This window comes from Rhamphochromis sp. 'chilingali' (assembly GCF_963969265.1).
Source record: "Rhamphochromis sp. 'chilingali' genome assembly, chromosome: 17".
Lineage (NCBI taxonomy): Eukaryota > Metazoa > Chordata > Actinopteri > Cichliformes > Cichlidae > Rhamphochromis > Rhamphochromis sp. 'chilingali'.
This window is the reverse complement of record NC_137944.1, coordinates 27,501,876-27,521,043: the sequence shown is the minus strand read 5'-3', so window position 1 is coordinate 27,521,043 and position 19,168 is coordinate 27,501,876. Positions and strand designations below refer to the sequence as shown.

General features: G+C 42.0%; 1 protein-coding gene across 4 annotated transcripts in view; it reads right to left on the bottom strand.

Annotated features, from left to right (window-relative positions):
* Window positions 1-19,168, bottom strand: part of hivep1 (HIVEP zinc finger 1) — a 69,572-nt gene that overhangs the window by 15,988 nt on the left and 34,416 nt on the right. Inside the window, exon 1 of one of the 4 annotated variants that reach the window (XM_080863643.1) lies at window positions 10,511-11,221. The exons of the other annotated variants lie outside the window; for them this stretch is intronic. Coding sequence (XP_080719769.1) covers window positions 10,511-10,514 — 4 coding nt within the window. The 5' untranslated portion in view covers window positions 10,515-11,221. Of the gene's footprint in view, window positions 1-10,510; window positions 11,222-19,168 lie in introns of those variants that run through there. 4 annotated transcript variants of the gene reach the window in all.

The window sequence follows — 19,168 nt, the reverse complement described above, 5'->3', positions numbered from 1 at the left end:
GATGTTCCTCTGTGGTTCCCAAATTTACAGTCCAATGCCGGGAATACTCAGAGGGGAGGACACAAGCAGGCCACAGAGGAGGTCAGGGATTCTGTCATCATCTCTGTGTGTTTGTGTTACTATAGTCACACCCTTCTCAGTCTCTCTCCCTCTCTATATCCCAGGCACACGCCGCGAATTACATAATGCGTCCCCACCCCTGCGCTGCTGTAGAGCAAAACAAAGGCACCCTGCCAGCAGAAACACAGCAACCGAGGCACACGAGGAGAGGGTAGAGCGTTTGTTTATCTGCACATCTTTAACAAAATGGTAGATAGAAAGAGAGCAAAGACAGAGGTACGCATTTGTTTACATATAAATGACCACGTGAACGCCCTTGGCATCCAAAGGCGGCACGGTATTTCTCCAAACAGAGAGGATCCCGAAGCTTCCCTCAGAGTCATGGCTACCACGGCTCACCCTCACGGCTTCCTTGTGTAAATATCTGTGCTGCTGCAAACCAATTTGAGATAATAAATGCTTATTTTAGTGGTCGGGAGGTTCCGAGGTAGACTTCAGAGAGCATATGCTTCATAGTCTACACAGCGTGATATACATATGTCTCATATTAGAGCGCGCTGGCAAACAAGGGCGTAAGTGATTACTGCCCACCAAAAATCTTATTAGTGGTTGTGTATGTTAGGAGAGCGCAGTGTAAGCTATCATAGAGCATATTCTTCTTCTTACATAACAAGCTGCAAACACGACCCCCTCGCGCTGAATGACACCCATGAAGTCGAGCTCTGGAGCATGGAAAAGATCAGGAAACCCCAGCGTGGGTGAATGGAAAGGGGCGAGGCAGCACTACCCTCAATAAGGACGAGAAAAATATTCTACTCAGAGCGCCCGAATTATTAAACAAGCAGGGAATTATTATGGGGTTGCTCATATTTGCCTCATTATGGCTGCTGGGGTTGCTGAGGTAGTGTGGGTGAGGGCTACATGTGGGCTTTGCGACCATCCCAGTGCCATCTAAAAGAAAAAATTGGTGTAATTGTACCATAACCTCAGCAAAAACAGCACAAAGGAATCCATACAAAATGTTAGTGGTGATGAAAAGCAGAGCGCTGCATTGTGTAACATGACCACAAAATTTGAAGGAAGCGAGAAAAACAAAAAAACAACACAGTTTGAGGACATTAAAGTCAGACAGAGCCACTTATAGGGCAACTGCTTACAAGTGTGGTTTTAAACAGAGCATAGAAGGGAAGAAAAACTATTTGTAGGATCCTTGAACTGCTTTTTAAAAACACTGTGCTGTACATACTCCAATTCTTTTGGCTCCTTCTAACCATTAAACACAAAAAAAAAGATCATCGCCCTTACAAAGCACATTTGGCTGCTGCCCTGGGAGTTTGGTGCGCTTAAGTAGACTGTACTGTAAGCAAGAGGCTTTAATAATTTAGTGGACCATGGATCGATATGCAACTTAAACATGCAGTGGTACTTTGTCTTACTTAAATCACAAAGGAGTCTGATGTGCAGCCGATGACTGTAAAGAGATGTACAGGTTGTTCTGTTCTCCTACAAATGAAACAACAGGACAGCAGCGAAACGCAGATGGAAGTTCGCCCTCAGTCTCGAGGGTGCCGACTCCTGATCTTTGATCTATAAAACGTGATATCTCAGGATATGATCAGGCTGGGAGAGGCCCGAGTGGGCGGGTGCATGTCAATTAGGCTGAGGTTAGTGGGCGAGGGAGTCAGTCTCCTCTCTGGTTGCTGTCATGACAACCACGAATCTTTAATGCCCCCCCCCCGCTCGACATCTTCCAGCCCACTCCTCTCTCTGTGCTGTCTACGATGACTAGGAAATATGATTACCGTTACCCCCAGGGCAAAGATGACGTAACGGCAAAGAAAACGTTCACACCTTTCGATACCAGCGCCCACCTGATGTGAGTTTACAACCTTGCACTTATGGTGGGGGGGGGGAGGAGTGTTGGGTAGGAGGGGAAGCCCATCCAAACAGATGAGCTGCAGATCTAAACATGATCTAAACTTCTAAAAAAAAACAACCTATGTCAAACTAGATCCCCACCCTCCTAATGGATAATAATAATATTACATTTCACCCTACATCGAGCAGCATCACAACTGCATCTCCCTGGCACTGGATCCCCGCTGAGAGTCCCTCTGCCTGTTGGCCAACAAATAACCACCAGGCTCATACACCCTCCTCCCGTCACTGCCAGCTTGTAAAAATTCATATTTTACTCAACAGCCTTCCCTGCTGGGCCTCGCCGAGCCAAATGGCGGCCATCGACAGCACTGTGGCAGCGTTTCATGGCAGCCATATGCACAAAATTCACGTGTTTCAGATGGCCCCAACAGTTTGGCTTCAGCTTCCCCTGTTATAGCATCAAAGATGTGTGCGTGTGGGGAGGGGGATAATTGTTTTTCACAAAAACAGCATCTGCGAGGGGTTTGAGGTGTCATCAGTATGCGCGACACTACACCAGCACACCAACGAGAAGCCCGAAAACTGCTGCTGGACCATAGTTTGAGCCGTCTTTTTAATCACGTCTGAGGTACTAAATTAAAACAAATTCTGTGGAAAAGGTTGGTGTCGTGTCCGTGATAGTTCGATCCAGATAGGTGGACTGAAGTGCCTGAAGCTGATGTGTGGATGATAGCAGGAAGCAGGAGGACAGCGGGCGCTTATTGCTGGATCAAACGGGAAAGAGGAGAGGAAGAGGAGAAGGAGAGCGGAGATGACAAGATGGGATTCGGCAGCTGCCCCCCTCTTCGCTGTCACTGCGCGGGAGGGAGTTTGGGATTATGTAACTCGAGCACCTCCACCAGCCTGCTGTACCCACCCGGCTCTGTGCAAACACTCACTCACACGCTACCATCAAACACCCATCAAAGACACCCTCACACTAACTGATGCATGCGCTCACTCACAGACGAGGACATTTTCCAACTCCGTAAAAATGGGCAATCGATGGTGATAATTAGTTGAGCAACCATACGCTAATTAGCAAATAAAGCACACTGATCATTTATGCATAATTAAGTCATTTATTAAGGAATATATGGTACTCCACATTCCCTTCCTCCAGCTGGTTTTCTCTGCTTTGTTTACAGATCATTAACTAAATAATATTAAAAAAGGTAAATGAATTCATGAATTAATAACAATTTAAAAGAAACAGTAGATTGACTGAGATTAAAAACAATTTATTGCAGTCCTGCTTCGAAACAGCACTAAAGCATTGAACCTATTCAGGTAACTGTGGGTAAGACATTTGCTGTTTAGATAATGTTCCTGCTTTTGTTTGTCTTGTGCAGCTTTTAAAAGAAATCTGGCAGTTTCACATTTGGCTCAGGGGGCCAAGAAATCAATTTATTGGCAAAAATTATTAAGAAAGGATTGTCAGCATTAAGTGAGAGATAAAACAGGCATATACGGTAGAAATCAAAGCTTATCTGTCCTTTGATTGATTAGATAACAGACAAAATCCACAATTTACTTTATTTCCTCATAAAATATTTAGAAATCTGCTCTCAGTTGTGTCTCATTTGATACCAATTCCAACAATATGGGTTCCTGAACTGTTTTTAAGGAAAAATTGGCAACATAAACATCTTTTTTAATTACTATTACTTTACTTGCAAAAAAAGATTAATCAACAAAGTACTTAGCAGATTAATGAAATTAGTATTTCAGCTGTGCTGTACGTAGCTTCTCCTTACAGTCTTTTAATTTGGTTCCCTCTGATTAGAGCAGGATTAATAGACAGAAAGGCTGAAATCATGCCAGTTGCACCAGCTGTAGGAAATAAAGCCGTCTGCAGCCAAATAGGGAACCATTTCAACTCTGATAAACGCCCGGTTTGTTCTTTTATGTAATTATAGTTTAAATGACAGATGTACAGGCAACAATATTTTCTCTTCTACAGAATCCTGATCGCTCCCTGAATGGCTTCATTTGACAATGACGCTATTATTAAACATGGGCATCCCCTCGTACAATACTCATAACAACAGCTGGCAGATGCATGAGCTGTGCAGAACTCGCCGTCACCTTTAAAGGCAGTCTGTCGATCTCATCTTTGTCTCCTCCAGAGGAGAAACTGAGTTTTTGCTGTCCTCAGCAGCTGACCGGTGCAATAAGTGTCCATAAGGGTTGTCATCAGTGCGTGACACATTCTTTATCATCGCGGACACACCCGTGAAAACAGCCTGCCGGCGGTCTCGAGCAGGGTGAGCCAATCTGAATGCAGAACTGAGACTGAAACGACTCGAAGGAAGTACAGCTTGTGCTTCCTGAGTGACCGAACAAAAGATGAGGAAGCGCAGAGGAATCCCCAATCGCACTGAGTGTCCCATTACCCTGCAGTCAATCATCATCACCAGTCAGCTCAGCGCGAGGCGACTGCCACTCCCGCTCCCTTCCTCGCATTAGCTCCCTCTCACTTTATCAAATCTAATCAACACAAAAGCACAGACACAGAGAGAATGATGGGAACACCTAACACCGATGAAGAGGGAGAGAGCATAAAGACTCGGGACAAAAATCGAATCTAAAATCTAATGCGGGTTAAAATTTCTTTAAAGTGTTTTTCTGCTTGATTTCTGAGATCAAATTTCTGGACGGATTCTTAGTTTATACTTGAAGAAGGTTCAGTTTCCTCTGTTGCCGTTAAGTCAGGTCTTTGAAAATAAACCTTTCAACTGCATAGCGTGATACTGCGTGTGCAACACGTTTCATTCTTTTTAGGACTGATTATTTTAATTATGGTTATTGGCACGTTAATATTGATACACCAGTTAAATATTTGAGGTTTCCAAAAATTTAAGCAAATTTCAGTCTTTAATCATTGGACTATATATATATATAGATAGATAGATAGCATAGTGGTAAGACTACACGCCTCTAGAGCGTCACAAAATTGATTCCCGCCTGGGGCATCTGTATCCAGTAAGGGTCCTAAGGCTAGACCCCCCCCATGCGAGCCTACTGCACACACATGCTATGGCAAGGGGGAGCCAGGACGACAGGTCAGGGGGGAGATATCATCACTCCCACCTGAGATTGGGTAGCAAGCCCCAAGTGTGATAGACCACTAGGATCGTTGAGTGCAAGGCTACGAGATATATAGCTTTTTTTTAAATTAGGAAATTTAAAAGAAAGTAATGTACTGAATGCATGTGTTATAAATGTATTATAAATTTACATATATATTATGTAAATGTATATAATTTTATTTATGTATATACATTTTAAAAATGATCTGCCTCAGGTGAACACTAACATAAAATAAGCCTATTTTTATGATGAAGTAGAAATATTTCATAACAAACGAATTTTACAAAATTGTAAAGACTGGACTCGATTGTTTTCTTTAAAAGCAGTCTCTGTACGCATTTAGAAGTTGACGAGATGAATGTAGTTCATAAAGGTAAATGCTTTTAGTCATCTAGATGCAAAATGTTGACTATTTAATATCTCACTGCCTCCTTTGATCTATTTTTTTTTCCCTAATAAATGTTTTCAGTGGGTCTGGGCTACGGGCTGGACATAAACTCTTAATACAGATGCTGTGATGTATGTAAAATGTCTTGCTGTAATAAGTAAGTCATTTTATGGAAAAAAAAACCCAAACCAAACCTCATCTGAATAGCAGAGAACCCTTTAGCATTAACGGTGGCTGCACCGGGGCACAGGGAGGTCAACTGTGCTGCTGCATCCACACATGCAAAGTAAAAGTTTACTATGCAAATAAAACGAATAACAAGGAAAAGATCCAGAAACAGACTGTGTTACTGGTTTTTGAGTGAGCCGCAGAATCAGGTTACAAACGTAAAGCCGTCCCAGTGCTTGCACAGACTTGTCCCTTACAGAGATTCCTTCTGATTTTCTGACTCCTTCAGTTATATTGCGTACCACAGATACGTGGCTGTTATTTGCATATTACTTAGAGAAATGCTATGTTTTAATTGCTGGGACTGTTTGCCCTCAAGAGTCAAAGCAGAGACTCCTTCCCAGTTTTTACTTCTGCAAACCCCATTTATATCTGAACAAATACGTTTTTTTAACCTAAAAATAAATATTTTAAAATCATTATTTTCTCTTCATGTTTACATTTTACGCAGTGCGCCATCAGTTTTTTGGAAAAGTGGTTCAGGGTTGCTGATCCTCATCCTATCCTGCCCCCCCCGCAGCCTGGAGATCAGCTGCTGTCTGCTAAACATCCCACGAAGCGGGGGCGACAAGGTGGAAGGGATGTGGATGAAGGGAGGCAGGAGTAGAGCTGTTTACCGTGTTGTTTATGAGCAGCGTGTTGAGTGGAAGTGACAGCAGCAGGGCAGGTAAGAGTTAAAAAAAATATTTTAAAAACCCCGGCATCAACTGGAGCTTCAGGCGGGCAGCTTTTAATAATGTATCACCATCAAGAGAGGAGAGATGAGGATCTTATACACAGGGCAGCAAACACACACACAAGCTGAACAATGCAGTGACAGAGATGCACTTGTCTTAGTTACCTCTAAAAATAATGCTAATAAGAGCTAAAGCTACTGCATCCTCACAGTGATGAAGCTGCAAACACCCAGTCAACAAATGAAAAATAGATCACACCCTCCCTCCTGCACACAGACAAAGACAGAGGTTTGGTGCGCTATCGGTACAGTACTGCTGCCTCCGCAGGAAACTGTAGGTGGAAGAAGCAGCAGACTGGAGGCCACTGATTATTGGGACCGCGTGGGCACCCTTGTGAAAAATTGATATAACGAGAAACCTACCGGGTGGGTAGAAGAGTGCGTGTTTGTGTTCATGTGTAGGGGTTTTTAATGGTGCGGGCGGAGATGAACGTGAACGTGAATATTATCCTCTTCTATCTTTTTCGGTCCACGCACGCATTAAAAACCTTCTCCCCCAAAAAGCTGTATGCACCAAAATAGACGAGAGAGAACCAGACTTCCAAACGCAAAGCCAAGACACGATAAATGATGCGTTCCATCCCGCAGCTGCAAATCACGGAAGGTGTCAAGTTCGTTTTGTAGAAAAATTATTAACAAGCTACCCAAGAAAATTAAGATGCTGCTGCAGTTAATATCCCAGATTTATTATTTGTTTCTAATTTATTCCAATAATTTCCTCTAATCTTTACTTTAGAAAAAAAAAATCAAGGTAGTTTCTACGGTTTATGGTTTTCCTTAAAACGAATAGAAAGAATTGACAGATACAGGCACCAGTTTAGCTCACTGGTTGAGCAGATGCCTGTATGACTTATGGCTGTGGGGCAGCAGCCAGGGGTCGAATCCGGCCTGCAGCCCTTTGCTGCATTTCTTACCATGCACTCGCTCCCTCTTTGCTGCCAAACTGTCAAAAAAGATAAAAAGCTCAAAAATAATCTTAAAAAAAAAATTTGAGTCGTGCAGAGTTGTGATTTCTCTGGATCTCTGCAGATTTGTTTCACTGTTGGTCAAAGCTTGAAAAGTTGTTCCTTAACCCTTGAACCAAAATGCGAAGTCAAAATTGCATTGAAACACAAATTTAACCAGGTGTCAGAACTAAAACAAAACCAGACCAAAAAACAAAATATATTCAACTTACAGAGTTTTAAAACAAACAAAAAAAACCAGCAGAGCCGTAGACGTACTAGCACTAAAGTAAAAGTGGAATCAGGTTTGGGTGTAACAGCTGAAGTTTCTGGTCAAGACTTCCTGTTACCGTTTGCAGTCCAACCATGAAAGCAGATAAAATTGAAAAAGATAAATCAACATCAGAATAAGCCCAATGATTAAAGACATTATTTCAGCCAATGTCTGTTTGTAGAAATTATTCACCTGCATTCAGTCAAAGCTGATTGGTCGGTCCTATTCAGAAGACTTCCAGTACCAAAAATCACGTCTTATGCCTTCAAATTCCACTTTGTTGTTCATATGCTGAATCTGTTTATATATAACATACTCTCAATATAACACCACTATTTAATTTCAATGAAACAACTACTTTACACACGACTGCGACTAATTATTTCATTTTGTTTCTATTAAAGATTCATTTGGGTTTTAAATCCGTCACTTAATTGTTGGGTTGAAAGCATCGGAAACTAGTGAGAAATTTCCATTAGAGCCATCCAGAGCTTAATACTTTACACCGTGCTTACAGTGATTTAATACACCGAGGGAAACATTTAACATGTGAGAAGCTGAAATCAAGAAATATTTAATCAGCCGTAGAAAGCGTTAGGACCATCAGAGATTTGGTTAATCAGCATTAAATTAGTATTAAAATATTATTCGTCACATAAAAACACATGCACGGGCTCGCCCCGGGTTATTTATCCATCGATCCATCGACCAGAAGCTTTTAGTATTCCCAGTTCCCGTCTGGCTCTCGCCGCCGACCGAGCTCTCTCAGCTGGAACAGCTTCCCCCTGCAGCTACGGTGATCTACCACAATAAGAGCACTCAAACCCCAACTAACAACACAACTCTTCTCAGGTTCGACACCATGTAAACTCTTAAATATGGAAGTAAAGTTTGAACTATTCATTTGAAAAGATATTAAAATGCTTATTCAATCATTCAAACCACTAAAATCAAATCAAACTGTTATCAGTCAATTCCTGATTGTTTCAGCTCTAGCACACATTTCCTGTTCTGTGAGGAAAAAAACCCTTAAAAACCCTTAACTGAACTGTGAGCAACTTTTCAGTTTGGATTTGATGTCACCGTTTGAGCCCGACAGTTTCACATAAGACGTGAAACAGTCACTGAAATTTAGCAGCGAGCTCTCAACTGTACACAAACACCCACTTCTTTCTTTGAGGAGTCTAAAAAAAGAAGAAACTGGAAGTAAAAACAAGCTGCATGTCAAACTGCATCCAGTCAGCGTCTCGAGTTCCCCCTGGCTGCTGAGGGGCTGTGACACAGAAGAAACAACGCTGCGGCGGTTCCGCTTTACTGAGCTTGGCGACGGACGGCCGATGTGGCGTCAAGCGACACCTCGATGGGCCGTGTGGGACAGGAAGCACATTTCAGTCACTTCAGCGTGAAAATAAATTTTGCACACGTACGGTGAGCTCGGTGCGTCACACAAGCAACAAGGAGGAGGAGAGGAGGTAGGAGGCAGGGGGGACCATAAGAATTTGAGGTTTTGAAAGACCTTTAAGGCATTTAATATTCAGATTAATGCAATCAACCCACCTAATTCAATTCTCATTATGATTTTTTTTGCTCAGAGCAGACCACGCTACCTCAAATTTAAGCTTTTCAAATATGATCCTTCCTTAAATTTGTCTTGAAATGAATTAAAACTGAATATTAGTTAGTTTGGCAGCTGTTCTTGAGCTACTTTGTCATTATTACTGCAGATTTCCCATCTGTTTATGGACTTATATTTGACATAAACACTCACTTAGTATAACTAATGCCGAGCATTATATATGTATTTACTTTTGGACAAAATATTAGCAGGCAAATGTTCAGAGCAGGGGAGCATTTCATCAACAGGAGGAATAAAATGAAAGAATATTTTGATGATGTTGTGACAGTAAGAAAATGAATACCTCTCACACATCTGGACAGTAAATCTGAAGCTGAAGTGAGCAGGTAGTTATCTTAGTATGAGGTTAATTCTAATTATAGTGGGAAAAACAAGCTGGAAATAATTGTTAGTTCCACACAGGACCAGTATCGTCCTCTCCAAATCATGCTGGTACAGTCAGCAGTAAATAATAAATGGACTGGTACTTATAAAGTGCTTTTCTACTCTCACTGAGCACTTTTTAACTACAATTCAGCCATTCTTACAAACACAAACATTACCAGTGTACTGGGGTTGAACCGCCTCTTATCCTCACTAAAGCTATATTGTATTTGCAGCCAGCAGAGGCTCTAGGACGTTACTGGTCCTGCAGAGGAAGAATGAGCAGCAGTCTGTTTTTCTTTGTTTTGCGATGGCTTGTTTTTACGGTGGATAATGTGTGATAATGTGGTGCGATAATGCGGATTCACTTCGTTTCCTTCTGTTTTCGCTCTTTATGCTAAGCCAAGCATCTGCCGGTTCGAGGTGTATATGCTTACTACGCACGCACACCTGTCAGAAATAAAGTAAATAAGCATATTCGCCAACTATACCTCCAAGCGGCAACAGGAAGCTAAATGAGGCTTATGAATAACCAAACTAAATGCACAAAGGTGCAAGCACGTTATAGCCATCACAGTGTGCGGTCAACATTTACTTAACAGATGACAAGAAATCCACAGAATATTTTTTAACCACTTTAAAAAGACGTCACCTCCAGTTTGCAGAATCTGTGGTGCAGGGTTTTCACTATTTTTTGACTAAAGGCAAAACAATGATGAGGAGGGGGAGAAAAGCCAAAATAATAGCAAACGTGTCAGATAAATACTTGGTTTCATTCGGCATAAATGCAAAACAGTTAAGCGCAGATTAGAAATGACATATTTACATTTCAAAGTTAAGAAAAAGTGAAACTTCATCACAGACTTACACATCAATCTGTTGCTGTGTTTCCTGCAATCCTGCACAGAGTGTGGCACATCAAACCAGATGGCAGCGCTGCTTCCCGTCACAGCAACATCCAAAGATAAAAACAACTTTCAAACACACTCTGGATCCCTCAGGCTCGACTGCCCCGATGCCCAACTTTGGCTGATTACTGAGGCGCCGTGAATGAGTGACAGCTCACTGACTGCTTCCTGTCTATGCCGTTCGCTTTGACGACTCAGACTTGAGGAAAAGGTGTCCCACAAGCCTTCGCCGACCCCCCCCCCCACAAAAGCTAAACTTCACACCTCTGACCTCAGAGGGTAAACAGGAAACGCTGCCGAGAATCCCCGAGAGCGTGACGAGTGGGTTCTTTCACGGGACAAAAACTCACTTCTTTGCTGGACGCTGCTGATGTGAACTCCTTTTGTTCAGGAGACAGAAGGAGACTCTGCAGAGAACAACAAGTGCATACTTAAGTCTGTGTCAACACAAGCAGTCACAAGCCTGCGTTTCCGCCCTATCAGCTGTGGCTGCGCAGCAGCACGGGGCGTTGCCTGCGGTTTCCTCAGAATAATGTGACGAGGAGGGGAATTCCTGTAAGGCCCAGGGAGAGGGGGGGAGGAGGAAGGGAGGGCCCGGCCAAACAGAGCAACAGTGCAGGCCGGCTGACGTCACTAAAACCGGCTTTGGCACCCTCCAGGGGATCCTTCTCTCGGCCTCCCTCCCTCTCTCTGTTTGTCTCGGAGGAATTTAAAGCGTCCTGCCAACTGCTGGTTGCCTAACAGCTCACTCACGGGCTAAAGAAGACTGAGGTGTTTACCAGAGGACTTTGCTTTTATCCCCCCCCCCCCTTTTTTTGTTTTTTTAAACATCACAGCCTTAGTCTTTCAGTTCCTTTTTGACAATGAGGCTGCACGTTAGTCTGAGGTGTTTTTTTTTTCCTTTTCACATTAAAAAGCATATCATTCACACACCACTGTTCATTTTCATACCGACATCAACACACTGAGGGAAACTTTTGAAGTGTTTAATCCTAAATTTCATTTGAAGCAGTATTACATGAGTCTTAAATTGAGCTTTTTTCCCATCTGAGGACACCATGGTTTTGATTTTTTGTGCAGAGACTGCTTCTGCTTTTACGCACACGTTATTCAGGAAATACTTAGTGTGTATGCATTTGATGATATTTAACAAAGATCCTAATACATTATTCTCTTCAGACATAAAGAAAAAAACAAGCTGTCTAATGTGTGTTTTTAACATTACATATGCCAATATTTTTGTGTTTTGGATACAGGACTTTATATTGTTTCAAGGTTTCCAGGATAAGCCAAAGTAAACAATCGAATTAAAAGGAAATGAATCAACAATGTGTGCATTTTTAAGCAACTTCTGGTTTCAGCTTCTCAAATGTTATGACAGATACACCAATTTTGTAAATACGAAACTAAATCTAAACTAATCAGCTCAAATAGTCGACTGGCCTCTGAAATTCATGCTGGTATGTTCACGTATGAGCACAGAGAAACTTTCCTTCTTCTGCCATCATGAGTTATTGAAGTCAAGTGATGGTTTTTGAAGGGATATGGGTTAGACTTTTTTTTCCTAATGTGATTTTGAAATGATTGATGGTCAGTTTCCCTCTTTGGAGAGCAGAGTCAAATGCGATTTTCTTTCATTTGCCTGAAGTGTCCCAGCTATAAATACAGCCTCCTCTACTTTGCCTTAAACAACAGCAAACCGCTGCCGCTCTCAGAGGCACCCAGCGGCAATTTTGTTTTTCTTTTCAACTCCAAAATTTTAAAAAAAGAGACATTCAAGGCTGAGTTTGGGCGAAAAACAAAAAACAAGATTCTGGAAATGGCCGTGAAAACTGCAGAATCTTGTGAGGATTTTTTAAGTCAACAACAAATTGTGTTGCTCAGTTGAAGCTCCCCAAAGGCGGAGCAAAGCTGACTTGACGGACACTGAGGGGGTGAGATAAAGCTGCAAGGTCGCAGTGAGAAACAGCCTGCAGGTCGCTGTGGGAGGGCTCACTCCGAGCTTTTAAAGTGACCAGAGTCAATAGTTAAAAGGAGGGGATTCACCCCGCTCACAGCAGGCAGACTTCCAACAAGTGCTTGGCCTCCTGCGTTACATAAACGCGATGAGCCGGGCAGTTAAATGACAAAAGTGTCTCCCTAAGTGACGCCAGCCTGCACATTTAACCTCACTGTACTGTGGTCTGGTTGGGAAAAAAGAGGAAGCTCCCTCTGCTTTATTTTTGTATTAGTCATTATGGGGAATTCTCAGGGTTTTACAGTTTGGCCGCAAAAGAAGTTCAGAAAATCAGATAAATATTTATCCAGGCCAGGGACAACATGCAGCGTGACCAAGCACTTTTTGCAGTGTCATTGCCGGGGTAAAGAAGATAAATAGTTCACAGGCAAAAACTCCAGGATCAACACGGCACACTGTAATTAGGCCGGCCAAAGCTGCAGCATAAAAAGTTGGTGTTGGCATGTTAAAAGCAAAAATAAGCAGTGACTCACTTTTGACGGCCAAGCGCCCAAACTCCTCTGTCTTTAAAACTGACCTAAAGAGGGATCACTGTGTGTTTTTGTGTGTGAGTGGAGCAGTGGAGGACACTGCGCCTCATCTCTGTGGGAACATCTGAGTTAATGACAGCCGAGCTGGTGATAATGCAGCACAGCCTGAATGAAGTAATCCAGCTACTAACCTCTAATACTGTCCCTGTGTGTGTGTGTGCTGGCTGTCCATTAGCTTTAAGATATCTACAAACACTCGCACAATCAGGGTTACCACAGCCATTCAGCTCAATACAGCCACGAATTCAACTGCCAAAAAGTCTCCAATCCATGCTGCATACAAGCAGTCGCCCACGCTGACCCTTCATACTCCAAATACCAAACTGAAACCAATCAAAAACCACGTGAGCAGGGCAGTCACAGAGCTGGGAGGCTTTTCTTCTCTCTGGCTTTTTCTGTTTGGGGAGTTCACGTTGAAAATTTCTTCTCTTGGCTTCATCTTCGAATTTTAAATGCATACCATCGCGATCAGAAATCTTTTCAGCCGAGCACAAAAACCACGTTCACACACTGTCATCGGAAACGAGCAGATTTTTGGCAAAAGGGTCAAAATCCACTGTATATACTTATATTTTATGCTACTTTCATTTCACCACACCACACTATGCAGCCAAATATTGTGTTTTGCTCTCAAAGAAAAACATAGATAACATTAAGATTATACTACCAATACCAGTGAACTTATCTTGGTTGAGATGTCAGATTAGTGGTTTTTATTTCCACTAAACGGATATTTGTCTTTTCTTTTTCATGATTCATATTTTCAGATATTTCAGAGTAAACAGTAAAATGTAAAATCCAAAACAGCGACCTCCATTACACCTACTGCTCAGTTCATCCACTGTCTGAAACAAGTCTACTTTCTCACGATTGGCTGCCCCTCGTAAACAAGGGGGTTTGAACTGCAGGTGGGTGTGGCCTCTGTGCTCACAGTCAGTCCTGTGTGCCTGAGATGACCGTATTAGTGTATAGTGTATGAAGCTGTGTTACAATGTGTTCGGAAAAATGCCAAAAACGTCAAGGAATAAATTTAAAACTAGAGACCTAAGTGGTTTCCGGAAGTTACAGAAATGAGCAACACAGACACGTGCTAACAAACCTCGTAAAAGATTTGAAAACATTCCTGAAACTGACTGATCAAGGACTCTGGAGGACGTTCATATAGCCAAAATAATGAGGCTTTTGGCCCCGCCCACTTGCTATTCAAACCTTCTGTTTTACAAATAGTTATTTTTCATACAGTAGATAAAGTAAGGGACTGCATGAGGAAAAACTGAACTGCACATCATGCAAAGCTGCTCTAGTAGCATCCAAGACTATAAATGCAGAGGGTGGAAATGCCCATAATAGATCCTCTTGGCTTTGCAACGATTAATTTGACTGCTTTGAAACTAAGTATATTTGCTGAAAATACTACAAAAACATGATTCGGCTGATTGAGTACATCTTCCACCCCTCTGCTGAGGCTGATCTTTGAGGAAATGTAGAAAAACTTCTGAACACACATTTATAACTCAGAGGCTTTGACGCAATCGCGGTCCCAATCAGAGGAATCTAACGCGATTCAGGCCAATAAGTTTCATCCAGCTGGCAGCTGTTGCTCTCGTATCTCTGAATCTAATCACAGTGCCATCTTCGCTACAGGAGGAGAGACTATTACAGCCGCCAAGCCTTCTAGGAAAAGAGACAAGTCTTAATTAGATCTGGAGCTTATGGGGCTGAGTACAGTGAGAGGCAGAGAGAGCAACAAAAGCCAGCGAGCGCGTGCAGGAAACCGGGATCTGACAGTATGCAAGGTCATTGATCATGTTACAGAACAGCAGCAGGATCCTGCTCAGGCTCGGCTTCTGAATCCAGGCTTCTTCTCACCTATTCGCCTCTTTTTGTCTCCCCCCCTCCTTCCTGCTGCGCATACTGAAAAACAAGCCTCGTCTCTCAACCATCACACCCTCCTCCACCCGCTGCCTCCCACTGCTGCCCTCAGGGGAGGAGCTGAGATGTTAATGAGGGCTGTTGTGATGTGGAAACACGGGGCATGTTAATGGCATGAAAATCCATTATGATTTAATTTAAACAAATCTCCTCTCGACTGTAGGATGAAGGCTGCTGTTGTTTCAGTTTGAACCCGGTGTGCGGCTGAAAGGTTTAATCAATTAGTCGATCTGTGATTGTTTAGGCTGAGTGGAAATGCCAGACATTTACTTTGCTTGTCGTTTTCTCTTTTACATTATTGGCGTTTGGAGATTTACAGACATCGTGTAGAGCTGTGGGAACTTTCACTTTGTTACTATTATTATTTTGACATTTTATGAAGTGATAACAACTGTCAGGTTAAATATTAGTTGTAGCCCAACTAATTTTTTATATTTGCTGCTGTGTACACAAATTATTTGGTGGATTATGTTGCTTAATCCTCCTGAAACCAACAAATCTTCAAGTCTAAAATGCTGCATATATCATATGTAAATATCTGCATATTTACAATAAATCAATTCTTCTGAGGTCCTTTCAGGACTTTTTTCTAATATTTTGATAGTTTTAAATTTGAAAGAAATGCAGGAAAGCCATGTGGAGCAAACATTTATACATAAATATGTTCATTCAGATTTTTGGCATAAACATGGTGGTTTGAGATATTTTCATTATTCAAAATAAATCCACTGCAAGAAAATAATTTTGAAAAACCAGAGGCTGAAGAAGCTGAGCTTTCCCATAACCCATTTCAAACGCCTTACTCTCAGTTTATGGCACACGTTTCATAATCGTACATGAAACCAACATGTCACAGCAAGTTTCTGTGATCTTTGACTGACTCGCGACTTCTAGAGAAAGCAGCACAAAACCATTTAACAAGAAGCCACTTGATAAAGACTACGAAGGCTTTCTCGAGCCAAAGCTTTTTGAAAACATATTCAGTGACGACACCACAGCTGCAGTCTTTTTACATACCGAGAAGTGTGCTTGTTCCTTACAGAGTGCCATCGGCTCGCTCGGAGAGACCGGTGGCCGGCGCTGTAGACTCCCACAGGGCTTTCCTGCAGCTGCTCTGCGGCTCTCTCTGGTTTCTCTATCTGCAGATGCCGCCAGACAACCATCTGCTTTTATAGCTCATTTAGCACATACACGTTCTTGCATATACGGGGTTGGTGCTGAATGTAAACACAGAGGGACATGTCTCAACAGAGGCCACAACAAACAGCCCTGTGTATGTCAACCAGCGAAACAAATCAAATCAAAACTATTTAACCATTTAAAAATCTAAAAAAAACTAACGAACAAACACTCGCCGGACACTTTATCGAGTCGGCTCAAACCAGTTTTCTTGAACATGACAATGAGTTCACTGTACTTTCAGAACTGTCGTATTTCCTCACGGCACCGATTCAGCAAGGTGCTGGAAACAATGCTCAGAGATTTGAGGCCATATTGACACAATAGCATCGCACAGATGCGGCAGATTGGATGGCTGCACATGATGTCAATCTGCCATTGCACCACACTCCAAAGGTGCTGTACTGGATTAAGATCTGGTGACTGTGGAGGACATTTGAGTACAGTGAGCTCATTGTCATGTTCAAGAAACCAGTTTGAGCTTCATGACAAGGGGTGTGACATGGTCAACAACAATACTCCGACAGAGGGCCCAAGGTGTGCCAAGAATATTGTACATATACAATATATTGTATATGTACAATATATTGTATATGTACAATACAATACATATCTCCTGCATACATAATGCTTGGTTTCAACTTCAGCAGGTTGTCTCAACCACATCTACGTGCATAAATGCATTGGGTCGCGTCCATGCGATTAGATGTTTGCTTTAACAAGCATTTGAGCAAGTGTACCTCACAATGTGGCTGGTGATTTTTTCACAGAAACTAAATGAAGGTCTGAAAGGCCCAAAAACGTCTGTGTGAGATGATATCATCTTGGTATCATCAAATCTTCAATCAGTTGGTAGTTTTTGCTCAACATGTTGATATATATGTTTTAAAAACAAACAAACAAGCAAAAACAGGGCTCCATAAGATATTTTCAATGATTTGTCAAACAAGTCTGAAAGATTTTCAGAGATAAAAATGCCACATTAAGGCACATTAAACTAGGACAATGTCTGTTAATCAGCTAACTGAATGATCGCCAGCATTATTTTAGGTAAGCTGTAGTTGTCTGACTGACACCACTGCTGCTGCTTCTCCCTCTCTGATGTTGATATCGCTGCCCACCTCCACCTCCGCCCCTTTCACTGTTTTCTGAGCGTTTCCTCTGCCATTGGCAGTAGGCAGGAGGTAATGTTACATAATCCAAGCGAAAGAGACATGGCGTTCCCTCACTGTCTTTTTATCTTCCTCCTCCTCGTCTCATTCTCAGTCCTCAAATTTACCACCTTGTCCTCCCATCCTCCTCCCTGTTTGTATCACTACCACCACCGGCATCATCTTCTCCGCTTCTTGCCCACTCCTCTGTCTTTTATTGCCATCGACTTCAAATATAATAATTCTTTCACAATCAATCCAAGTAAATTGAATGATATTTGTGAGAAAGCTGCAGAAAAACTCCTGAACCTACAATTCCAACCTACAACACATCCACTTTGCTCCGATGTAAGGCAAGTAAGAAAAAGCAGCAAATTCTCACATTTAGGAACCATCAGCAATTACCAGAACAGCTCGAAATCACAGTTCAGTCGTCGAATTGATTAATGAACCAATCCAGTCAGCTATACCTCAATTTGGGTTTGCAATAGAAGTTTAATTCATAAAGTAAAGAAGCTTCTGGAGAGTTTCTTTATTGAGATTGAGTCCAAATATGATTGGCAGCAAGCGAGTTTCTCACTAAAGAAGTCTTCAAAAAAAAAAAAAAAAAAAAAAAAGTCCAGATAGTGCCGTAAAAACCGAGTTAGGATGCAGTTTGCTTCAGCCTAAACCAACTCTGCTTGGTGTAGGCGATGGTGCTGCTCAAGAAGGTTAATTTCACCAGACTGTTAGCTGCCATACAGCTGACAATCACACACACACACACACACACACACACACACACACACACACACACACACACACACACACACACACACACACACACACACACACACACACACACACACACACACACACACACACCTCCAACAGCTAATCTTCAGAAAAGTTCAGAGTTATTGTGACCAATAATATCAGTAAACCTCTTATTTCCAGCATTAATGGACATTTAACAGCCTTTTATCAGTGGTCATCACTCCCATACTCACATAGACATCCCCAGTAAGTAGACTCCAGCAGCCAGTAGCCTGAATCCAGTAAATTTCAGCCAACAGACTTCGCACACTGACCTTTTGGCCTCTTGCTAGAAGAGCGCTGCCCCTACTCTGTCTTTCACATTTGCCCAAATGCCACAGCTCTGCAGCATCTGTTCACTAGAAAAGCTCCTCCTTGGTGGTTATTGGGTTTAGGTTTATGTGGCTGAACTCAAATTGTGTGTTTGTGAAAGTAACTTGTTGCAAATGTGTAAACTTAGCTCCTGTTCTCTCGTGTTGTTTAAATCCCCACAGAAAAAGGCAGTGGGAGCTCAGCAGGAATTATCTGCCATACATTTCTAAGCTTTTTTTCTCCTGTTTTGTGTCCAACCAGGGAGCACGAGTTTATGTTTGATCCTGCAGCTCCTGTAGTGGCACTACTCTTTCTTTATTTCTAGAAAGAGTAGTGCTTTTTTTCACGTTTTGGGCTTGGAGTCCCCGATGTGTATCCACTTCCTTTTTGTTCATTTTCATTTCTTTATTTGTATTTTTTGCTTTTCACTTTATACATGAATAGGAAGTCATTTGACTCAAGCGAAAGAATGATCAGTAGTTTTGATTTGAGGTTTGAGCGTGTACTCAAATTAAAGGTCATAACATCTCGGTCATAAGACCTACCTGGTATTTCCAGGTTGTCTACATGACCTAGGTTACTTTCTGTTTATTTATGATATTGTTGTATAATAGTAGCTAAATAAGAATGATTTCTTTGCATATATGTGTGGTATACAACCAATAATTAGGTTTTATTGACAACATTGATGATAATATTCAA